This window comes from Netta rufina (genome assembly GCF_964035555.1).
Source record: "Netta rufina genome assembly, chromosome: 35".
NCBI classification, from domain to species: Eukaryota; Metazoa; Chordata; class Aves; order Anseriformes; family Anatidae; genus Netta; species Netta rufina.
In genome coordinates, this window is record NC_140159.1 from 180939 (window position 1) to 205719 (window position 24781).

General features: G+C 64.3%; 1 protein-coding gene across 1 annotated transcript in view; it reads left to right on the top strand.

Annotated features, from left to right (window-relative positions):
- Nucleotides 1–23590, top strand: part of STAG3 (STAG3 cohesin complex component) — a gene marked incomplete at both ends in the record, with an annotated part of 27200 nt that extends 3610 nt beyond the window's left edge. Inside the window, 22 exon segments of the mRNA XM_084304149.1 lie at nt 656–860; nt 943–1094; nt 1166–1239; nt 2054–2177; nt 4113–4211; nt 4314–4393; nt 5512–5619; nt 6289–6391; nt 7895–8006; nt 10237–10313; nt 10315–10341; nt 11693–11770; nt 11867–11956; nt 15282–15470; nt 18160–18230; nt 19289–19376; nt 19468–19548; nt 20598–20690; nt 20774–20942; nt 23019–23152; nt 23241–23342; nt 23507–23590. Of these exon segments, the coding sequence (XP_084160275.1) occupies nt 656–860; nt 943–1094; nt 1166–1239; nt 2054–2177; nt 4113–4211; nt 4314–4393; nt 5512–5619; nt 6289–6391; nt 7895–8006; nt 10237–10313; nt 10315–10341; nt 11693–11770; nt 11867–11956; nt 15282–15470; nt 18160–18230; nt 19289–19376; nt 19468–19548; nt 20598–20690; nt 20774–20942; nt 23019–23152; nt 23241–23342; nt 23507–23590 (2340 nt within the window).
- Nucleotides 23591–24781: the final 1191 nt, after the last annotated feature.

A 24781-nucleotide genomic window follows, 5' to 3' on the forward strand; every position in this document is an offset into this window, starting at 1 on the left:
TGCGTCCCCATTTTATCGTCCCACAGCTTTGTCCCTTTGCGTCCCCCCATTTTGTCCCTTTGTGTCCCCATTTTGTCCCTTACGTCCCCTCCATTTTGTCCCTTTGCATCCCTATTTTGTCCCTTTATGCCCCCCTCATTTTGTCCCTTTACATCCCCGCCACGTTGTCCCTTTGGGTCCCTGTTCTGTCCCTTCCAATCCCCATTTTGTCCCTTTGTGTCCCCTCATTTTGTCCATCCCAATCTCCCCATTTTGTCCCCTCGTGTCCTTGTTTTGTCCCTTTGCATCCCCATTTTGTCCCTTTCAATCCCTCCATTTTGTCCCTTTGTGTCCCACCATTTTGTCCCCTTGTGTCCTCGTTTTGTCCCTTTGCGTCCTCGTTTTGTCCCCTTGTGTCCCTGTTTTGTCCCTTTGTGTCCCTGTTTTGTCCCCTTGTGTCCCTGTTTTGCCCCTTGTGTCGCTATGTTGTCCCTTTGCGTCCCTATTTTGTCCCTTTATGTCTTCCTTATTTTGTCTCTTTTCTGTGTTGCCCCCTTGTGTCCCCACTTTGCCCCCTTGCACCCCATTTTCTCCCTTTCCGCCCTCATTCCCCCCCCGTCCACCCCCGCCGCCTCATCCCTTCGTGTCCCCGTTCTGCCCCCGTGTCCCCCCCCAGGACTCCTCCGACTACCCCCTGTCCCTCTCCACGGGGCCGTGGCGCCGTTTTCGGGCCTCTTTTGGGGCGGTGGTGACAGCGGTGGCCCTGCGGAGCCGCCACGCCGTCCTCTACGATGGCTTCCTCCTCGGCGGCCTCGCCGCGATTCTCACCGGCCTCGCCGACTCCCAAGTGCGCGCCTTCCGCCACACGGCCACCTTGGCAGGTAGGTGACACCCCCCACCCCAAAATTGTCACCCGCCGGGCGTCCCGACGCCCCCCCCCCGCCACCGTCCCGCTGTCCCCAGCCATGAAGCTGATGACGGCGCTGGTGGAGGTGGCGCTGGGGCTGAGCCGGCGCCGCGACAGCACCCAAAGGCTCTACGAGGCCGAAAGGGGTAAAAGCCCCCCCCGGAGAGCCCCCGGCAAGCTGGAGGCGCTGCTGGAGACGCTGCGGGAGGTGGGTGACGTTTGGGACACGGTGGGGACACGGGCAAGGGCGCCCCGGTGACGCCCGTGGGTGCCACCCAGCTCCAGGAGCAGCAGGAGGAGATCGAGGCCGTGATGAACGCCATCTTCAAGGGGGTCTTCGTGCACCGATACAGGTGTGGGGGGGTACTGGGGGCACTGGGTGGCGCTGGGGGGGCACTGGGTGGCGCTGGGGGGCACTGGGTGGCAGTGGGGGTGGCACTGGGGGGCACTGGGGTGGTGCTGGGTGGCTCTGGGGTGGTGCTGGGGGGCACTGGGTGGCAGTGGGGTGGCACTGGATGGTACTGGGTTGGCGCTGGGGGCACTGGGTGATGCTGGAGGGCACTGGGTGGCACTGGGGTGGCGCTGGGGGGCACTGGGGTGGCACTGGAGTGGTGCTGGGGACGGAACTAAGTTGGGTTCTCCTTGGAGAACATCACCAGTAGGAGTTGGGGACTGGGACCAGTTTGGAACTGGGACGGAACCAAGTTGGGTTCTCCTTGGAGAACATCACCAGGAGGGGTTGGGAACTGGGACCAGTTTGGAACTGAGACGGAACCAATTGGGGTTCTCCTCGGAGAACGTCACCAGTTGTGGTTGGGGACTGGGACCAGTTTAGAACTGGGACGGAACCAAGTCGGGTTCTCCTTGGAGAACATCACCAGGAGGGGGTGGGGACTGGGACCAGTTTGGAACTGGGACAGAACCAAGTTGGATTCTCCTTGGAGAACATCACCAGGAGGGGTTTGGAACTGGGACCAGTTTGGAACTGGGACAGAACCAAGTTGGGTTCTCCTTGAAGAACATCACCAGGACAGGGGGGTCCCTGGGGTGGCCCTGAGGACCCCGAGTGTGTCGGGGCCGTGGTGTCCCCAAGGCGATGTCCCTGTGGCGGTGTCCCCGTGGGGGTGTCCCCGTGGGGGTGTCCCCAAGGCGCTGTCCCCCCCCCAGGGACGTGGTGCCCGACGTGCGCGCGCTGTGCATGGAGGAGCTGGGGACGTGGATGTGCAGCTTCCCGGCCTCCTTCCTCACCGACAGCCACCTCAAGTACCTCGGCTGGACCCTGCACGACAAGGTGGGGACATCCTGGGGACACCTCGGGGACACGGGGACAGCTGGGGGGCGTGGGGACACTGTGGGGACATGGGGATGCCTTGGGGACACAGGGACAGCTGTGAGAGCGGGGGGATATCTTGGGGACGCAGTGACACCTCGGGGACATGGGGACACTGTGGGGACACCTTGGGGATATGGGGACACTGTGGGGGTGCCTCAGGGACATGGGGACACTGTGGGTACATCTTGGGGACACAGGGACAGCTGGGGGGCATGGGGACACTGTGGGGACACCTTGGGGACATGGGGACACTGTGGGGACACCTTGGGGACAAAAGGACACTTTGGGGATATGGGGACACTGTGGGGACACCTTGGGGACACAGGGACAGCTGGGGGGCATGGGGACACTGTGGGGACACCGCAGGGACATGGGGACACCCTGGGGGCATAGAGATGCCTTGGGGACACTTTGGGGACATCAGGATGCCTTGGGGACATGGGGACACTGTGGGGGCATAGGGATGCCTTGGGGGACACCTCAGGGACATGGGGTTCCCTGGGAGGGACACTTGGGGACCTTTGGGGCCAGGAGGGGACCCTTGGGGACACCTGAGGCTGGGAGGGGACACTTGGGGACACTTGGGGCCAGGAGAGGAGATACTTGGGGACCTTTAGGGCCAGGAGGGGACCCCTGGGGACAGTTGGGGCCAGGAGAGGGGACACTTGGGGACCACTGGGACCAGAATGGGATGGCTGGGGACCTTTGGGGACAGGATGGGGGACACTTGGGGACACTTGGGGCAGGGAGGGGACACTTGGAGACCTTTGGGGCCAGGAGGGGCTGGCTGGGGACCTTTGGGAGCAGGATGGGGGACACTTGGGGCTGGGAGGGGACACTTGGGGACACTTGGGGTCAGGAGAGGAGACACTTGGGGACCTTTAGGGCCAGGAAGGGACCCCTGGGGACACTTGGGGCTGGGAGAGGGGACACCTGGGGACCTTTGGGGCTGGGAGGGGACCCCTGGGGACACTTGGGTCCGGGAGGGGACCCTTGGGGACCCTTGGGGCCAGGATGGGAGGCACTTGGGGACCACTGGGACCAGGAAGGGATGGCTGGGGACCTTTGGGGACAGGATGGGGGACACTTGGGGACACTTGGGGCCAGGAGGAGACGGCTGTGGACCTTTGGGAGCAGGATGGGGGACTCTTGGGGACTTTTGGGGCTGGGAGGGGACACTTGGGGACCTGTGGGGACCCTTGGGCACACTTGGGGCCAGGAGAGGAGACACTTGGGGACCTTTGGGGCCAGGAGGGGACCTTTGGGGACGCTTGGGGACACTTGGGACCAGGAGGGGACACTTGGCGTCGGGAGAGGAGACACTTGGGGACCTTTGGGGCCTGGAGGGGACCCTTGGGGACCCTTGGGGCCAGGATGGGAGGCACTTGGGGACCACTGGGACCAGGAAGGGATGGCTGGGGACCTTTGGGGACAGGATGGGGGACACTTGGGGACCACTGGGGCTGGGAGAGGGGACACTTGGGGACCTTTGGGATTGGGAGGGGATCCGTGGGGACAGCTGGGGACACTTGGGGCCAGGAGGAGATGGCTGGGGACCTTTGGGAGCAGGATGGGGGACACTTGGGGCTGGGAGGGGACACTTGGGGACCTGTGGGGACCCTTGGGCACACTTGGGGCCAGGAGAGGAGACACTTGGGGACCTTTGGAGCCAGGAGGGGACCTTTGGGGACACTTGGGGACACTTGGCGTCAGGAGAGGAGACACGTGGGGACGACTGGGGCTGGGAGAGGGGACCCTTGGGGACCTTTGGGGCTGGGAGGGGACCCTTGGGGTTAGGAGAGGAGACCCTTGGGGTCCTTTGTGGCCGGGAGGGGACCCTTGGGGACACTTGGGGACACTTGGGGACACTTGGGGACACTTGGGGACCCGCAGCAGGGGGAGGTGCGTCTGCGCTGCGTGCGGGTGCTGCGGGGGCTGTACGCCCGCCGGGACACGGCCACGCACATGGAGCTCTTCACCGGGCGCTTCAAGGTGAGCCTGTCCCCTCCCCGTGTCCCCAACGCTGTCACCTCCCTGCCGAGGTCCCCAGGGGGTGACAACGGGTGTCCCCTCACGGTGTCCCCCCCCCCCCAGGCCCGCTTGGTGGCCATGGTGCTGGACAAGGAGCCCGAGGTGGCCGTGGAGGTGGTGAAGCTGCTGACAGTGATGTTGGAGTGAGTTTGGGGACGTTGGGGACACGGGGGGGGACATTGGGGACAAGGGGGGGGCATTGGGGACATAGGGGATTTGGGGGGGCAAGGGGGACATGGGGGGCATTGGGGATTGGGGGCAGGGGGACATTGGGGATGTTGGGGACATGGGGGGGACATTGGGGACACGGGGGGGACATTGGGGACATGGGGGATGTTGGGGACAAGGGGGGGACACTGGGGACAAGGGGGGGACATCGGGGACATGAGGGGGGCATTGGGGACATGGGGGATGTTGCGGACAAGGGGGGCGTTGGGGACATTGGGGATATGGGGGGGACATTGGGGACGTCTGGGACGTGGGGGGGACGTTGGGGACATGGGGGGGACATTGGGGACGTTGGGAACATGAGGGGGACATTGGGGACTTGGGGGGGACATTGGGGACATGGGGGGGACATGGGGAGCATTGGGGATTGGCGGCAGGGGGACGTTGGGGACATGGGGACATTGGGGACATGGGGGGGACATTGGGGACGTTGGGGACATGGGGGGGACATGGGGGGGACATTGGGGACGTTGGGGACATGGCGGGGACATTGGGGACATGGGGAGACATTGGGGACGTTGGGGACATGGGGACATTTGGGATGTTGGGGACAAGGGGGACACTGGGGACATGGGGGGACATTGGGGAGAGGGGGACATTGGGGATGGGGAGATAAGGGGTACATTGGGGACAGGGGGGACATGGGGGACAATAGGGACATGGGGGGGACATTGGGGACATGGGGACACTGGGGACATTGGGGACAGGAGGGACACTGGGGGGACATCGGGGACAGGGGGACATGGGATGGGCTTGGAGGGAACAAAGGGGATGAGGGGACACAAAATGGGGGAGATGGGGCCAGGGAGGGACATTGGGGACATTGGGGACACGGGGGACATTGGGGACATTGGGGACACGGGGGATGGGGACACCGGGGACACCGAATAGGGTCAGAGAGCACAGATGGGGACACAAAACGGGCACCAGCTGGGGGACAACAGCGGGGCGCCACGGGACTGGAGGGGTTGGGACAGGGCTCGGGGACAGGTGACACGGCCGGGGGACAGCGGTGTCCCCGTTGTCACCTCAGCACGGTGGCCGAGGCGCTGACGGAGGCCGATTGTCACCGCGTCTACCCGGCCGTTTTCGGCGCCCGCCGCCCCCTCGCCGCCGCCGCCGGCCTCTTCCTCTACCGCAGGTGAGGCCGGGCCACCCCCTTGTCCCCTCCCCGTGTCACCTCCCCGTGTCCCCTGGCCCTTGTCCCCTCCCGGTGTCACCCCCTGGGGTCTTTCACCCCCCCCGGGTGTTGTCCCCAATCAGTGCTGTCACCGGGCGCCGGGGCTTGGTGGCACCTGGGGGTGTCCCCGTGGGGATGGTGGCACCCGGTCCTGCCGTGTCCCCGCCGGTCCCTTGGTGTCCCCAGCCCTGTCCCCACACCCACGGGACCCCCCTGTCCCCATTTCCTGTGTCCCTTTGTGTCCCCAACCCCTGTGTGTCCCCTCCCCGTGTCCCTTTATGTCCCCATTCCCGTCCCCATGGGACTCCCCTGTCCCCATCCCGTGTCCCTCGCTGTCCCCAACCCTGTCCCCAATCCCTCTAGGACCCCTGTGTCCCCACCCCATGTCCCTTTGTGTCCCCAACCCTGTCCCCACACCCATGGGACCCCCCTGTCCCCATCCCGTGTCCCTCGCTGTCCCCAACCCTGTCCCCAATCCCCCTGGGACCCCCCTGTCCCCATCCCGTGTCCCTTTCCGTCCCCCTGTCCCCACCCCCTCTCCCCCCAAAACCCATCTTGGGACCCCGCATCCCCTGATGTCCCCCCCCCCGCTGTCCCCTCCCCAATGTCACCCCCTGTCCTCGTCCCCAGCCTGCTGTCCCCACGGAACGAGGGTGACACCGAGCCGTCCCCCGGCAACGGGGACAACCGCACCTTCTTCCGCCTGCTGCTGGCCTTCTTCATCGGGAGCGAGGTGACACCCTGGGGACACCCTGGGGACACTCTGGGGGCACCCTGGGGACACCAAGTGGCACCCAAGGGACACCCGGGGACAGCTGGGGACACCCTGGGGACACCTGGGGATACCAGGGGACACCCAAAGGACTTACAGTAACACCCAGGGGACATCCAGAGACACCCAGGGGACATCTGGGGACACCAAGTGGCACCCAAGGGACACCAGGGGACACGTAGGGGACACCCAGGGGCACCCAGGGGACGTCTGGGGACATCCAGGGACACCCAGGGGACACCTGGGGACACCCAGGGGACCCCAGGGGACACCAAGTGGCACCCAAAGGACACCAGGGGACACGTAGGGGACACCCAGGGGACAGCTGGGGACACCCAGGGGTACCAGCGGACACCCAAGGGACTTCCAGTGACACCCAGGGGACAGCTGGGGACACCCAGGGGACCTCAGGGGACACCAAGTGGCACCCAGGGGACATCCAGGGACACCCAGGGGACACCAAGTGGCACCCAAGGGACACCAGGGGACACCTAGGGGAAACCCAGGGGCACCCAGGGGACACCCAGGGGACAGCTGGGGACACTCAGGGGATACCCGGGGACACCCAGGGGACAGCTGGGGACACCCAGGGACATCGAGGGGACACCTGGGGATACCAGGAGACACCCAAGGGACTTACAGTAACACCCAGGGGACATCTGGGGACTCCCAGGGGACACCAAGTGGCACCCAAGGGACACCGGGGGACACCTAGGGGAAACCCAGGAGACGTCTGGGGACATCCAGGGACACCTGGGGACATCCAGGGACACCCAAGGGACACCCAGGGGACACCCAGGGGACACCCAGGGATACCAGGGGGCACCCAAGGGACTTCCAGTGACACCCAGGGGACATCCAGGGGCACCCAGGGGACATCCAGGGACACCCAGGGGGCCCCAGGGGACCCCAGGTGACACTAGGGGACATCCAGGGGCACCCAAGGACACAGCTGGGGACACCCAGGGACACCCAGGGACTCAATGTGACACCCAAAGGACACCCAGGGGACACCAGGGGACACCCAGGCGATACCTAGGGGACAACCAAGGACACCGGGGGACACTCAGGGGACACCCAAGCGACCCCAGGGGACACTTGGGGAGCACCCAAGGGACCCCAGGTGACCCTGAGTGACCCCAGGTGACCCCTGGTGACACCCAAGGGACCCCAGGTGACACCAGGGGACACCAAGTGACACCCAAGGGACACCAGGGGACACCCAGGGGACACCAGGGCACACCTGGGGACACCCAGGTGACCCCAGGGACACCCAAGCGACCCCAGGTGACACCCAGGTGATCCCGGGTGACCCCAGGGACACCCAAGCGACCCCAGGTGACACCCAAGGGACCCCAGGTGACCCCAGGTGACACCCAAGGGACCCCGGGTGACCCCAGGTGACCTCAGGTGACCCCAGGTGACCCCGGGGACCCCCGGTGACAGCGCTGTCCCTGTCCCCAGCTCCACCAGCACGCCCCGTACCTGGTGGACAGCCTCTGGGACTGCGCCGGGCCCCAGCTGCGGGACTGGGACACGGCCGGGGGGCTGCTGCTGGAGGAGGCCCCCGGGGAGGGTGGGCAACTGGGAGCCACTGGGAGGGACTGGGAGGGGACTGGGAGGCACTGGGAGGGCGCTAGGGGGCACTGGGAAGGCACTAGGGGGCACTGGGAGGGACTGGGAAGCACTGGGAGGGTGCCAGGGGGCACTGGGAGGGAACTGGGAGGCATTGGGGGGCACTGGGGAGTACTGGGATGGGACTGGGAGGAACTGGGGATAACTGGGAGGGCACTGGGGGACACTGGGGAGTACTGGGATGGGACTGGGAGGAACTGGGGATAACTGGGAGGGCACTGGGAGGGTGCCAGGGAGCACTGGGAGGGACTGAGATGGGACTGGGAGGGTGCCAGGGGGCACTGGAAGGGGACTGGGAGGCACTGGGAGGGTGCTGGGGGCACTGGGAGGCATTGGGGGGCACTGGGGAGTACTGGGATGGGACTGGGAGGAACTGGGGATAACTGGGAGGGCACTGGGGGGGACTGGGGGGCACTGGGAGGGCACTGGGATGGACACGGCTGGGGGGGGCTGCTGCTGGAGGAGGCCCCCGGGGAGGGTGGGCAACTGGGAGCCACTGGGAGGGACTGGGAGGGGACTGGGAGGCACTGGGAGGGCGCTAGGGGGCACTGGGAAGGCACTAGGGGACACTGGGAGGGACTGGGAAGCACTGGGAGGGTGCCAGGGGGCACTGGGAGGGAACTGGGAGCAATTGGGGGGCACTGGGGAGTACTGGGATGGGACTGGGAGGAACTGGGGATAACTGGGAGGGCACTGGGGGACACTGGGGAGTACTGGGATGGGACTGGGAGGAACTGGGGATAACTGGGAGGGCACTGGGGGGGACTGGGGGGCACTGGGAGGGCACTGGGATGGACACGGCTGGGGGGTGCTGCTGCTGGAGGAGGCCCCCGGGGAGGGTGGGCAACTGGGAGCCACTGGGAGGGGACTGGGAGGGTGCTAGGGGGCACTGGGAGGGCACTAGGGGGCACTGGGAGGGACTGGGAGGCACTGAGATGGTGCCAGGGGGCACTGGGAAGAACTGGGAGGGAACTGGGAGGCATTGGGGAGTACTGGGATGGGACTGGGAGGAACTGGGGATAACTGGGAGGGCACTGGGAGGGCACCAGGGGGCGCTGGGGGGGACTGGGAGGGCACTAGGAGGCACTGGGAGGGACTGGGATGGGACTGGGAGGCACTGAGATGGTGCCACAGGGCACTGGGAGGGCACTGGGAAGAACTGGGAGGGAACTGGGAGGCATTGGGGGGCACTGGGGAGTACTGGGATGGGACTGGGTGGCACTGGGGATAACTGGGAGGGACTGGAATGGGACTGGGAGGGTGCCAGGGGGCACTGGAAGGGACTGGGAGAGACTGGGAGGCATGGGGAGAGGATGCTAGGGGGCACTGGGAGTGAACTGGGAAGCACAGGGAGGGAACTGGGAGGCACTGGGGGGCACTGGGGAGTACTGGGATGGGACTGGGAGAAAGTGGGGATAACTGGGTGGGCACCAGGGGTCACTGGGAGGCACTGGGATGGCACCAGGGGACACTGGAATGATACTGGGGGGAGCTGGGGGACACTGGGAACCTCCCCAACCCCCTCCCAGTCCATCCCAGTCCCCTCCCAGTCCTCCCCCAACTGCCTCCCAGTCCCTCCCAGTGCCCCCCCCAGACCCCCTCATCCCCCCCCAATCCCCTCCCAGTCCATCCCAGTCCATCCCAGTCCCCCCCCAGTTCCCCCCAGTCCCTCCCAGCCCTCCCAGTCCATCCCAGTCCCCCCCAGCCCCCTCCCAGTCCTCCCCTAGTCCCCTCCAGCCCCTTCCCAGTCCCTCCCAGTCCATCCCAGTTCCCCCCACCCCCCCTCCCAGCCACCCCAGCCCCCCATCCCCCCCGCCCCCTCCCAGTCCATCCCAGTCCCCCCCCCCCAGCCCCCTCCTAGCCCCCCCAGTTCCCCCCAGCCCCCCTCCCAGTCCCCTCCCAGTCCATCCCAGCCCCCCCCAGCCCCCTCCCAGTCCATCCCAGTCCCCCCCAGTCCCCTCCCAGCCCCCCCAGTTCCCCCCAGTCCCCTCCAGTCCCCTCCCAGCCCCCCCAGTCCCCCCCAGCCCCCCTCCCAGCCCCCCCAGTTCCCCCCAGCCCCCTCCCAGCCCCCCCAGTCCCCCCCCAGCCCCCTCCCAGTCCCTCCCAGCCCCCCCAGTTCCCCCCAGCCCCCCTCCCAGTCCCTCCCAGTCCATCCCAGTTCCCCCCCCCAGCACTCAGCGACCAGCAGGAGAAGGCCCTGGTGGAGATCCTGGCGGCCAGCGCCAAGCGGGCGGCGGGGGGGGGGGCCCCCAGTGGGACGAGGACCCCCCCGCAAGGTACAGGGGGGGGTGGCGGTGTCACCTGGGGGGGGGTCACTGTCACCTGGGGGGGTCATTGTCACCTGGGGGGGGGTCTCGGTGTCACCAAGGGGGGTTATTGTCACCGGGGGGGGCATTGTCCCCAAGGGGGGGGGTTATTGTCACTGGGGGGGGGGGCTCATTGTCACCTGGGGGGGTCATTGTCCCCAAGGGGGGGGGTCACTGTCACCTGGGGGGTGTCTCGGTGTCACCAAGGGGGGGGTTATTGTCACCGGGGGGGGCATTGTCATTTGGGGGGGGGTCTCAGTGTCCCTGGGGGGGGTCACTGTCACCTGGGGGGGGTCTCAGTGTCCCTGGGGGGGGGTTATTGTCACCAGGGGGGGGGCATTGTCCCCAAGGGGGGGGTCACTGTCACTTGGGGGGGGGTCTTAGTGTCACCAAGGGGGGTTATATGTCACCTGGGGGGGGTTATTGTCACCAGGGGGGTTATTGTCACTGGGGGGGGGCTCATTGTCACTTGGGGGGGTGTCATTGTCACCTGGGGGGGTCGTACTGTCCCCTGGGGGGGGTCACTGTCACCAAGGGGGGGTCTCAGTGTCCCCAAGGTGGGGGTTATTGTCACCTGGGGGGTCTCATTGTCACCCTGGGGGGAGGTTATTGTCACCCTGGGGGGGTCTCAGTGTCCCCAAGGGGGGGGTTATTGTCACTGGGGGGGGGGTTAGTGTCACCAAGGGGGGGTTATATGTCACCTGGGGGGGTCTTACTGTCACCTTGGGGGGGTCATTGTCACCAAGGGGGGGTCTTAATGTCATCGCGGGGGGGTCATTGTCACCTGGGGGGGGGTCATTGTCACCTGGGGGGGGTCTTTGTCACCAAGGGGGGGTTAGTGTCACTTGGGGGGGTCTCAGTGTCACCAAGGGGGGGATTATTGTCACCTTGGGGGGGTCATTGTCACCAAGGGGGGGTCTCAGTGTCCCCAAGGGGGGGTTATTGTCACCTGGGGGGTCTCATTGTCACCCTGGGGGGAGGTTATTGTCACTTGGGGGGGGGTTAGTGTCCCTAAGGGGGGGTCTCAGTGTCCCCAAGGGGGGGTTATTGTCACCTGGGGGGGGGGTTAGTGTCACCAAGGGGGGGTTATATGTCACCGGGGGTGGTTATTGTCACCTTGGGGGGGTCTCAGTGTCACCAAGGGGGGGATTATTGTCACCTGGGGGGGTCATTGTCACCAAGGGGGGGGGTCAGTGCCACCTGATGGGGTATCAGTGACCCCTGATGGGGTATCAGTGACCCCCGGGGGGGTGTCATTGTCCCCGGGGGGGGGGTCATTGTCATCATTGTCACCTGTGCCCCCCCCCAGGTGCCCCCCAAGGAGAGGCGGGCGGCGGCGGAGCAGCGCTCGCGGCTCAGCCTCTGCCTGGCCCCAATCCTGCCCCGGCTGCTGGCCAAGGTGAGGGGACCTTTGGGGACATTTTTGGGGGTTGGGGGGGACACCCGGGTGACCCCCCCTCACCCCCTGTGACCCCCCCCCCAAAAAAAACCCAAGTTTTCGGCGGACGAGGAGAAGGTGACGCCGCTGCTGGAGGTGCTGAGCTGCTTCGAGCTCAGCGTCTACTGCACCGCGCGGCTGGAGAGGGTGAGCGCGGGCCCTATAGGGTCACCTGGTCCCAGTCCTATAGGGTCATCCGGTCCTTTAGGGTCACCTGGTCCTTATAGGGTCACCTGACCCAAATCCTATAGGGTCAGCCGGTCCTATAGGGTCACCCAGTCCTTATAGGGTCACCTGACCCCAATCCTATAGGGTCAGCCGGTCCTATAGGGTCACCCAGTCCTTATAGGGTCACCTGACCCCAATCCTGTAGGGTCAGCCAGTCCCTATAGGGTCACCTGGTCCGTATAGGGTCACCTGACCCCAATCCTATAGGGTCACTCAGTCCTATAGGATCACCTGGTTCTTATAGGGTCACCTAACACCAGTCCTATAGGGTCAGCTGGTCCTATAGGGTCAGCCAGTCCTTATAGGGTCACCTGGTCCCAGTCCTATAGGGTCAGCCGGTCCTTTAGGGTCACCTGGTCCTTATAGGGTCACCTGACCCTAATCCTATAGGGCCAGCCGGTCCTTTAGGGTCACCTGATCCCAATCCTATAGGGTCAGCCGGCCCTATAGGGTCACCTGACCCCAACCCTATAGGGTCACCCGGTCCTTTAGGGTCACCTGGTCCTTATAGGGTCACCTGGTCCTTATAGGGTCACCTAGCACCAGTCCTATAGGGTCAGCCGGTCCCTATAGGGTCATCTGGTCCCAACCCTATAGGGTCAGCTGGTCCTTATAGGGTCACCTGACCCCAATCCTATAGGGTCACCTGGTCCTTATAGGGTCACCTGACCCTAATCCTGTAGGGTCACCCAGTCCTTTAGGGTCACCTGGTCCTTATAGGGTCACCTGACCCCAATCCTATAGGGTCACCCGGTCCTTTAGGGTCACCCGGTTCTTATAGGGTCACCTGACCCCAATCCTGTAGGGTCATCTGGTCCTTATAGGGTCACCTGACCCCAATCCTATAGGGTCAGCCGGCCCTATAGGGTCACCTGGTCCCCGTGTCCCCTCACCCTTTGGGGTCACCATGTCCCCAATCCTTACAGGGTCACTGTGTCCCCTTGCCCTTTGGGGTCCCCATTCCCCATAGGGTCCCCGTGTCCCCTCACCCTTTGGGATCACCATGTCCCCAATCCTTATAGGGTCACTGTGTCCCCTGGCTCTAGGGGTCCCCATGTCCCCTCACTGTTTGGGGTCCCTGTGTCCCCAGTCCTTATAGGGTCACCGTGTCCCCTTGCCCTTTGGGATTCCCATTCCCCATAGGGTCCCCATGTCCCCTCACACTTTGGGGTCACCATGTCCCCAGTCCTTACAGGGTCACCCATTCCCCATAGGGTCCCCGTGTCCCCAATCCTTATAGAGTCACCATGTCCCCTTGCCCTTTGGGGTCCCCATTCCCCATAGGGTCCCCATGTCCCCAGTCCTTATAGGGTCACCCATCCCCCATAGGGTCCCCGTGTCCCCAATCCTTATAGAGTCACCATGTCCCCTTGCCCTTTGGGGTCCCCATCCCCCATAGGGTCCCCGTGTCCCCAGTCCTTATAGGGTCACCCATCCCCCATAGTGTCGCCATGTCCCCAATCCTTTTAGGGTCACCCATTCCCCATAGGGTTCCCATGTTCCCTCACCCTTTGGGGTCCCTGTGTCCCCAATCCTTATAGGGTCACTGTGTCCCCTTGCCCTTTGGGATCCCCATTCCCCATAGTGTCCCCATGTCCCCAGTCCTTATAGGGTCGCCATGTCCCCAATCCTTTTAGGGTCACCCATTCCCCATAGGGTCCCCATGTCCCCTCACCCTTTGGGGTCCCCGTGTCCCCAATCCTTATAGGGTCCCCATGTCCCCAATCCTTATAGGGTCACTGTGTCCCCAGTCCTTCTAGGGTCACCCATTCCCCATAGGGTCCCCGTGTCCCCTCACCCTTTGGGATCCCCGTGTCCCCAATCCTTATAGGGTCGCCATGTCCCCAATCCTTTTAGGGTCACCCATTCCCCATAGGGTCCCCGTGTCCCCTGGCCCTTTGGGGTCCCCATTCCCCATAGGGTCCCCATGTCCCCAATCCTTATAGGGTCACTGTGTCCCCTTGCCATTTGGGGTCACCATGTCCCTAATCTTTATAGGGTCCCCATGTCCCCAATCCTTATAGGGTCGCCATGTCCCCAATCCTTTTAGGGTCACCCATTCCCCATAGTGTCCCCATATCCCCAGTCCTTATAGGGTCACCGTGTGCCCAATCCTTTTAGGGTCACCCATTCCCCATAGGGTCCCCGTGTCCCCTGGCCCTTTGGGATCACCCTGTCCCCAGTCCTTATAGGGTCACCATGTCCCCAGTCCTGATAGGGTCACCGTGTCCCCTGGCTCTTTGGGATCCCCGTGTCCCCAAGTCCTTATAGGGTCACCGTGTCCCCTTGCCCTTTGGCGTCCCCATTCCCCATGGGGTCCCCATGTCCCCTCACCCTTTGGGGTCCCCGTGTCCCCAATCCTTATAGGGTCGCCATGTCCCCAATCCTTTTAGGGTCACCCATTCCCCATAGGGTCCCCATGTCCCCTCACCCTTTGGGGTCCCCGTGTCCCCAATCCTTATAGGGTCGCCATGTCCCCAATCCTTTTAGGGTCACCCATTCCCCATAGGGTCCCCATGTCCCCTCACCCTTTGGGGTCCCCGTGTCCCCAATCCTTATAGGGTCCCCATGTCCCCAATCCTTATAGGGTCACTGTGTCCCCAGTCCTTTTAGGGTCACTCATTCCCCATAGGGTCCCCATGTCCCCTCACCCTTTGGGATCCCCGTGTCCCCAATCCTTATAGGTTCGCCATGTCCCCAGTCCTTTTAGGGTCACCCATTCCCCATAGGGTCCCCGTGTCCCCTGGCCCTTTGGGGTCCCCATTCCCCATAGGGTCCCCATGTCCCCAATCCTTATAGGGTCACTGTTTCCCCTTGCCATTTGGGGTCACCATGTCCCTAATCTTTATAGGGTCGCCATGTCCCCAATCCTTTTAGGGTCACCCATCCCCCATAGGGTCCCCGTGTCCCCAGTCCTTATAGGGTCACCCATCCCCCATAGGGTCCCCATGTCCCCAGTCCTTATAGGGTCACCGTGTCCCCTCACCCTTTGGGGTCACCATGTCCCTAATCCTTATAGGGTCCCCATGTCCCCAATCCTTATAGGGTCACCGTGTCCCCTTGCCCTTTGGCGTCCCCATTCCCCATGGGGTCCCCGTGTCCCCTCACCCTTTGGGATCCCCGTGTCCCCAATCCTTATAGGGTCGCCACGTCCCCTTGCCCTTTAGCGTCCCCATTCCCCATAGGGTCCCGGTGTCCCCTGGCCCTTTTGGGGTGGCCGTGACCCCCACCCCATATCCCGCAGCCCCTGGAGCAGGCGCTGGCGCAGCTGCAGGAGCTGGTGCAGAAGCACACGGGGCCGGGGGTCCTGGGGGCGGCCGCCCGCGCCCTGGGGGCCCTCTGCGACCCCCGGCTGCCCCTGCGGGGTCGCGGGGAGCTGGCACGGAGCCGCCTGGGGGACCTGCTGGGGGAGCGCTGCCACCGCCTGCTGCGGGTACGGGGGGGTTAGAGGGGATTTTGGGGGGGTTAGAGGGGATTTGGGGGGGATTTGGGGTGGGTTTGGAGGGATTTGGGGGGGTTATAGGGGATTTGGGGGGATTATAGGGGGTTTTGGGGGGGATTCAGGGGGATTATAGGGGATTTGGGGTGGGTTAGAGGGGATTTGGGGGGGGATTCAGGGGATTTGGGGGGGTTAGAGGGGATTTGGGGGGGGATTCAGGGGATTTGGGGGGGATTTGGGGGGATTTGGGGTGGGTTTGGAGGGATTTGGGGGGGATTAGAGGGGATTTGAGGGGGATTCAGGGGGGTTATAGGGGAATTGGGGGGGGATTCAGGGGGGTTATACGGGATTTGGGGGGGATTCAGGGGGATTATAAGGGGTTTGGGGAAGATTTGGGGGGGTTATAGGGGATTTGGGGGGGGATTATAGGGGATTTGGGGGGAGTTAGGGGGGATTCTAGGGGGGTTTGGGGGGGATTTGGGGTGGTTTTGGGGTAATGGGGTGGGGATGGGGTCATGGGGGACCTGCTGGGGGAGCGCTGCCACCGCCTGCTGCGGGTACGGGGGGGTTAGAGGGGATTTGGGGGGGATTTGGGGGGGTTAGAGGGGATTTGGGGGGGTTAGAGGGGATTTGGGGAGGTTAGAGGGGATTTGGGGGGGGTAGAGGGGATTTGGGGGGGATTTGGGGGGGTTAGAGGGGATTTGGGGGGGTTAGAGGGGATTTGGGGGGGTAGAGGGGGAGTTTGGGGGGATTTGGGGTGGGTCTGGAGGGATTTGGGGGGATTCGGGGGGATTACAGGAGGTTTTGGGGGGATTTGGTGGGGTTATAGGGGATTATAGGGGGATTTAGGGGGGGTTAGAGGGGATTTGGAGGGGATTTGGGGAGATTATAGGGGATGGGGGGGAGTTAGGGGGGATTATAGGGGATTTGGGGGGGATTCAGAGGGGCTATAGGGGATTTGGGGGGGATACAGAGGGGTTATAGGGGATTCGGGGTGGATTCAGGGGGGTTATAGGGGATTTGGGGGGAGTAAGGGGGGATTATAGGGGATTTGGGATGGTTTTGGGTAATGGGATGGAGGTAATGGGATAGGGATGGGGGCATGGGGGACCTGCTGGGGGAGCGCTGCCACCGCCTGCTGCGGGTACGGGGGGGGTAGAGGGGATTTGGGGGGGTTAGAGGGGATTTGGGGGGGATTCAGAGGGATTATAGGGGATTTGGGGTGGGTTAGAGGGGATTTGGGGGGGGATAGAGGGGATTTGGGGGGGATTTGGGGTGGGTTTGGAGGGATTTGGGGGGATTATAGGGGGTTTTGGGGGGGATTCAGGGGGATTATAGGGGATTTGGGGTGGGTTAGAGGGGATTTGGGGTGGGTTAGAGGGGATTTGGGGGGGGTTAGAGGGGATTTGGGGGGGATTTGGGGTGGGTTTGGAGGGATTTGGGGGGATTATAGGGGGTTTTGGGGGGGATTCAGGGGGGTTAGAGGGGATTTGGGGGGGGGTAGAGGGGATTTGGGGGGGGGTAGAGGGGATTTGGGGGGGATTTGGGGGGGGTTAGAGGGGATTTGGGGGGATTATAGGGGGTTTTGGGGGGATTCAGAGGGATTATAGGGGATTTGGGGTGGGTTAGAGGGGATTTGGGGGGGATTTGGGGTGGGTTTGGAGGGATTTGGGGGGATTCGGGGGGATTATAGGGGGTTTTGGGGGGGTTAGAGGGGGTTTGGGGGGGATTTTGGGGGGTTATAGGGGAATTGGGGGGGATTCAGGGGGGTTATAGGGGAATTGGGGTGATTCAGGGGGGTTATAGGGGGTTTTGGGGGGGCTATAGGGGATTTGGGGGGACTCAGGGGGATTATAAGGGGTTTGGGGAAGATTTGGGGGGGTTATAGGGGATTTGGGGGGAGTTAGGGGGGATTCTAGGGGGTTTTGGGGGGGGATTTGAGGTGGTTTTGGGGCAATGGGGTGGGGATGGGGGCATGGGGGACCTGTTGGGGGAGCGCTGCCACCGCCTGCTGAGGGTACGGGGGGGTAGAAGGGATTTGGGGGGGATTTGGGGTGGGTTTGGTGGGATTTGGGGGGGTTAGAGGGGATTTGGGGGGCATTATAGGGCATTTGGGGAGGACATAGGGTGGTTACAGAGGATTTGGGGGGGTTATAGAGGTGATTACAGGGGGTTTTGGGGGGATTTGGGGGGGTTAGAGGGGATTTGAGGGGGATTTGGGGGGATTAGAGGGGATTTGGGGGGGATTCAGGGGGATTACAGGGGGTTTTGGGGAGGCTATAGGGGATTTGGGGGGGATTTGGGGAGTGTTTGGAGGTATTTGGGGGGGCTAGAGGGGATTTGGGGGGATTATAGGGGGTTTGGGGGGGATTTGGGGAGATTATAGGGGATTTGAGGGGGTTATAGGGGATTTGGGGGGGATTTGGGGTGGGTTTGGAGGGATTTGGGGGGATTCGGAGTGGTTATAGGGGATTTGGGGGGGATTCAGGGGGGTTATAGGGGATTTGGGGGGGGATTCGGGGGGATTATAGGGTTTTTTGGGGGGATTTGGGGGGGTTATATGGGATTTGGGAGGGATTTGGGGTGGGTTGTGGGGCTTAGAGCTTGGGGGGGGGTTGTTGGGGTGTCCCCATCCCCCCGGGGTGTCCCCAGCTGTCCCCAACCCCCTGTCCCCCCCCCGCAGTTGCCGTCCCTGGACGAGGAGGAGCTGTACAGCGCCGCCGCCACCCTAAAGCGCCTCGCCGTCCTCTTCAAGTGTGCCCCGTGTCCCCAACGTGTCCCCAAAGTGTCCCCAACGTGTCCCCCCATCCCCAATGTGTTCCTTCCTGTCCCCAACGTGTCCCCAATGTGTCCCCTGGGGCGCTGGCCCCATGTCCCTGTCCCCTTTCCCCCTATTCCCGTGTCCCTAGTCCATCCCTGATGTCCCTGTCCCCATGTCCCTGTCCCCTTCCCAATGTCCCTGTCCCCATTTCCATGTCCCCGTCCCCTTCCCAATGTCCCCAGGTCCCTGTCCCCACGTCCCCGTCCCCTTCCCAGTGTCCCCGTCCCCTTCCCAATGTCCCCATCCCCATTTCCATGTCCCCATCCCCATTTCCATGTCCCTGTCCCCATTTCCATGTCCCTGTCCCCTTCCCAATGTCCCCACGTCGCTGTCCCCACGTCCCTGTCCCCTTCCCAATGTCCCTGTCCCCATTTTCATGTCCTTGTCCCCTTCCCAGTGTCCCCAGGTCCCTGTCCCCATATCCCTGTCCCCTTCCTGGTGTCCCCACCTCCTTGTCCCTATGTCCCCATGTCCCGTGTCCCCTGTCCCCATGTCCCCTGTCCCCATATCCCCATGTCCCCTGTCCCCATATCCCCATGTACCCTGTCCCCATGTCCCCACCTCCATGTCCCCTGTCCCCATGTCCCCACATCCGTGTCCCCTGTCCCTATGTCCCCATGTCCCCACCTCCATGTCCCCATGTCCCCTGTCCCCATATCCCCATGTCCCCTGTCCCCATGTCCCCATGTCCCCACCCCCGTGTCCCCTGTCCCCATGTCCCCACCTCCATGTCCCCGTGTCCCCTGTCCCCATATCCCCATATCCCCATGTCCCCATGTCCCCACCCCCGTGTCCCCTGTCCCCATGTCCCCACCTCCATGTCCCCGTGTCCCCTGTCCCCATGTCCCCTGTCCCCATGTCCCCGTGTCCCCTGTCCCCACATCCCTGTCCCCTTCCTGGTGTCCCCACCTCCTTGTCCCTATGTCCCCATGTCCCGTGTCCCCTGTCCCCATGTCCCCTGTCCCCATGTCCCCTGTCCCTGTCCCCGCAGCGCCCACGACCTGACTCCCTGGCAGCTCTTCGAGCCCTGCGCCCTCCTCCTGCAGCGCGCGGCCACCACGGGCGAGGTGCCCCCGCAGGTACCTGGGGACACTGGGGACACTGGGGGACACTGGGGACATTGGGGACAACTCCAGGGAGGGGACACGAGGCCACCCGGTGTCCCCACAGCTCCTTGTCCCCGCCATCACCTGCGCCCACTTCCACATCCTCTGGGAGCTGTCGCGGCTGCCCGACACCGATGTCCCCCAGGTGAGATTGGGGACATGGGGACAACTGGGGACACTGGGGACACTGGGGTAGGGGATAGGGACATGGGGACGCTGTGGGGACAGGGAGTTGGGGATTTGGGGACGTTGGGAAGGGGGCAGGGATGTGGGGACGGGGATATGGGGACACTGGGTGGGGATGGGGACATGGGGACATGGGGCAGGGGACAGGGACGGGACATGGGGACAGGAATAGGGCATGGGGACAGGGACATGGGGACAGGAATAGGACACGGGGACAGGACGGGGGGACAGGGATGGGGACATGGGGACAGGAACAGGGACATGGGGACATGGATGGGGACATGGGGACAGAAATAGGACACAGGGACAGGGACAGGACTTGGGGACAGGAATAGGGCATGGGGACAGGGACTTGGGGACAGGAATAGGACACAGGGACAGGACATGGGGACAGGGACAGGGACATGGATGGGGACATGGGGACAGGAATAGGGCACAGGGACAGGACATGGGGACAGGGACAGGACATGGGGACACGGATGGGGACAGGGACAAGGACATGGGGACAGGGACATGGGAACATGGATGGGGACATGGGGACAGGAATAGGACACAGGGAGAGGACATAGGAACAGGGACATGGGGACATGAATGGGGACATGGGGACAGGGATAGGACAGAGGGACAGGACATGGGGACAGGGACAGGGACAGGACATCGGGACAGGGACAAGGACATGGGGACAGGGACATGGGGACATGGATGGGGACATGGGGACAGGAAAAGGACAGAGGGACAGGACATGGGGACAGGGACAGGGACAGGACATGGGGATGGGGACATGGACATGACATGGGGACATGGGGACAGGGACATGGGGACAGGGACAGGGACATGGGGACAGGGACCCCAGCAGCGCCACCACCCTGGAGTGGGAACAGACAACAGGGGGACAGCAGGGAGGGGACAACAAGGGGACAACCCCCTCTTCGCGAGGACGTGGCCCCGGCTTGGGGACATCCCCAAGTGCCACCTGGCTGTCCCCAAATGCCACCCGGGTGTCCCCAGGAGCAGCTGCTGAGCCTGAAGGACAAAACCACCTCCTTCTGCGCCCTGTGCCAGAGCTGCCTCTCCGACGGCGACGCCGGCGTCCAGGAGCAGGTGACACCGAGGGGCCAGGGGGCCAGGTGGCACCTCGGTGGCCCCGTGCCGACCTTGTCCCCGTTGTCCCCGTTGTCCCCAAGGCCTTCGTGGTGCTGAGTGACCTCCTGCTGGTGCTGGGGCCCTCGGGGACGCGCGGGGCCGGGGTGGCGCTGGCCCCGCTGCGGCTGGTGCCCGACGCGGGGCTGCGCTCCCAGCTGGCCGCCGTGCTCCTCGACCACGTCTTCAGCCCCGGGGACGGGGACGGTGACGGTGAGGTCCCCAAGGTGTCCCCAACCCGTCCCCAAGGTGGCCCCGGGGGGCCTCGGGTGGCCCCCGTGGTCCCAAAGTGGTCCCGATGGCCCCAAGGTGGCCCCAAGGCATCTCCGAGCAGTCCCTGGTGGCCTCAGGATGGCTTTGAGGTGGCTCTGGTGGCTCTGAGATGTCCCCTCGTGTCCCCAAGGTGTCCCTTCATGGCCCCAAGGTGGCCCTGGGAGGCCCCAGGTGGCCCCCGTGGTCGTGAGGTGGCCCCAAAATGGTCCCGGTGGCTCCGATGGCCCCAAGGTGGCCCCAAGGCATCTCCAAGCAGTCCCTGGTGGCCTCAGGATGGCTTTGAGGTGGCCCTGGTGGCCCCGAGATGTCCCCTCGTGTCCCCAAGGTGTCCCCTCATGTCCCCAGGGTGTCCTTTTGTGTCCCCAGGTGGCCCCCATGGCCCCATGTGGTCCCGGTGGCCCCAAAGTGGCCCCAGGACATCTCCAAGCAGTCCCTGGTGGCCTTGAGATGTCTCCAAGGTGCCCTTGGGGTGTCTCTGAGGTGGCCCTGGTGGCCCCAAGATGTCCCCTCGTGTCCCCAAGGTGGCCCCGGGGGGCCTCGGGTGGCCCCCGTGCTCGTGAGGTGGCCCCAAAGTGGTCCCGGTGGTCCCGATGTCCCCAAGGTGGCCCCAGGACATCTCCGAGCAGTCCCTGGTGGCCTCAGGATGGCTTTGAGGTGGCCCTGGTGGCCCCGAGATGTCCCCTCGTGTCCCCAAGGTGTCCCCTCATGTCCCCAGGGTGTCCTTTTGTGTCCCCAGGTGGCCCCCATGGCCCCATGTGGTCCCGGTGGCCCCAAAGTGGCCCCAGGACATCTCCAAGCAGTCCCTGGTGGCCTTGAGATGTCTCCAAGATGCCCTTGGGGTGTCTCTGAGGTGGCCCTGGTGGCTCTGAGATGTCCCCTCGTGTCCCCAAGGTGTCCCTTCATGTCCCCAAGGTGGCCCCGGGGGGCCTCGGGTGGTCCCCGTGGTCGTGAAGTGGCCCCCGTGGTTCCAAAGTGGTCCCGATGTTCCCAAGGTGGCCCCAAGACATCTCCGAGCAGTCCCTGGTGGCCTCAGGATGGCTTTGAGGTGGCCCTGGTGGCTCGGAGATGTCCCCTCGTGTCCCCTTAATGTCCCCAAGATGTCCCTGAGATGTCCCCAAGCCCCCTGGAGGACTTCTCCCAGCTGCTCCTGGCATCTCTTTGGTGCCCCAAATCCCCTCAACATCCCCTTAGTGCCCCCAAACCCCACTGAGGACCTCCCCCAGCTGCTCCTGGCATCCTTTCAGTGTCCCTTTGGTGTCCCCAAGATGTCCCCTTAATGTCCCCTCAGTGTCCCCAAGATGTCCCCAAGCCCTCTGGAAGACTTCTAGCTGCTCGTGGCATCCCTTTGGTGCCCCAAATCCCCTCAACATCCCCTTAGTGCCCCCAAACCCTATTGAGGACCTCCCCCAGCTGCTCCTGGCGTCCCTTCCGTGTCCCCAAACTGTCCCCAAGATGTCTCCTGTGTCCCTTTGATGTCCCCAAGATGTCCCCAAGCCCCCTGGAGGACTTCTCCGAGCTGCTTCTGGCATCCCTTTGGTGCCCCAAATCCCCTCAACGTCCCCTTAGTGCCCCCAAACCCCACGGAGGACCTCCCCCAGCTGCTCCTGGCATCCTTTCAGTGTCCCTTTGGTGTCCCCAAGATGTCCCCTTAATGTCCCCTCAGTGTCCCCAAGATGTCCCCAAGCCCTCTGGAAGACTTCTAGCTGCTCGTCGGCATCCCTTTGGTGCCCCAAATCCCTTCAACATCCCCTTAGTGCCCCCAAACCCCATCGAGGACCTCCCCCAGCTGCTCCTGGCGTCCCTTTAGTGTCCCCAAACTGTCCCCAAGGTGTCCCCAAGATGTCCCCAAGCCCCCTGGAGGACTTCTCCTAGCTGCTCCTGGCATCCCTTTGGTGCCCCAAATCCCCTCAACATCCCCTTAGTGCCCCCAAACCCCACTGAGGACCTCCCCCAGCTGCTCCTGGCGTCCTTTCCGTGTCCCCAAACTGTCCCCAAGCTGTCCCCTTGTCCCCGCAGAGCCCGAGGCCGCCGAGGCACGCATGGAGAAGCTGCACCGCCGCCGCGTGCTGCTGGCCGGCTTCTGCAAGCTCATCATCTACAACGTCCTGGAGCCCAGCGCCGCCTCCGACGTCTTCAAGCACTACGACAAGGTGGGGACGGGGCTGGGGACGCCGTCCCCACCCCCTGCTGTCCCCTCGGCTCCTTGGGGACCCCCCGTGCCCCCCCGTTTTCCCCCAGTTTCACGCCGAGTACGGGGACATCATCAAGGAGACGCTGGCGTGCATCCGCCGCATGGACGGCCAGGAGTGGGCGCGCGTCCTGCTGCTCAGCCTGAAGCAGGTCCGGGGGGGGGTCCTGGGGGGGCTTCAAGGGGATTTTGGGGGGCCTGGGGGGCTCCAGAGGGGGATTTGGGGTTCCTCAGGGGATTTCAGGAGGTTCTTGGGGGGCTTCAGGGGGATTTGGGGGGCCTGGGAGGCTCCAGAGGGGGATTTGGGGGTCCTCAGGGGGCTCCAGGAGGTCCTGGGGGGGCTCCAGAGGGGAATTTGGGGGGCCTGGGGGGCTCCAGAGGGGGATTTGGGGTTCCTTAGGTGCTCCAGAGGGGGGTTTGGGGTTCCTCAGGGGGCTCCAGGAGGTCCTGGGGGGTTCCAGAGGGGGATTTGGGGTTCCTCGGGGGGCTCCAGGAGGTCCTGGGGGGCTCCGGGGGGGGCTTTGGGTGGCCTGGGGGGCTCCAGAGGGGGCTTTGGGGTTCCTCAGAGGGCTCCAGGGGGTCCTGGGGGGGCTCCAGAGGGGAATTTGGGGGTCCTGGGGGGCTCCAGAGGGGGATTTGGGGGTCCTCAGGGGGCTCCAGGAGGTCCTGGGGGGGCTCCAGAGGGGAATTTGGGGGGCCTGGGGGGCTCCAGAGGGGGATTTGGGGTTCTTCAGGGGATTTCAGGAGGTTCTTGGGGGGCTTCAGGGGGATTTGGGGGGCCTGGGAGGCTCCAGAGGGGGATTTGGGGGTCCTCAGGGGGCTCCAGGAGGTCCTGGGGGGGCTCCAGAGGGGGAATTTGGGGGGGCCTGGGGGGCTCCAGAGGGGGGATTTGGGGTTGTGGGGGGGCTCCAGAGGGGAATTTGGGGTTCCTCAGGGGGCTCCAGGAGGTCCGGGGGGGTTCCAGAGGGGGATTTGGGGTTCCTCGGGGGGCTCCAAGGGGTCCTGGGGGGCTCCAGAAGGGGATTTGGAGGTCCTGGGGGGGCTTCAGGGGGATTTGGGTGGCCTGGGGGGCTCCAGAGGGGGATTTGGGGTTCCTCAGAGGGCTCCAGGAGGTCCTGAGGGGGCTCCAGAGGGGGAATTTGGGGGGCCTGGGAGGCTCCAGAGGGGGATTTGGGGTTTCTCTGTGGGTTCCAGGAGGTCCTGGGGGGCTCCAGAAGGGGATTTGGAGGTCCTGGGGGGGCTTCAGGGGGATTTGGGGAGCCTGGGGGGCTCCAGAGCGGGCTTTGGGGTTCCTTGGGGGTCTCCAGGAGGTCCTGGGGGGGCTTCAGGGATTGGGGGGGGGGGGGCTCCAGGGGGGCTTTTGGAGTCCATGGGGTGCTTGGGGGGGGCTTCAGGGGATTTGGGGTCATTGGGGGGCTCCAGGGGGGGCTTTTGGGGTCCCTGGGGTACTCTGGGGGGGGTTTCAGATGGATTTGGGGTCATTGGGGTACTCCGGGGGGGCTTTTGGGGTCCCCTGGGGGGTTCTCGGAGGTTTGGGGGGGGGGATCAGATGGATTTGGGGTCACTGGGGGGGCTCGGGGGGGGCTTTTGG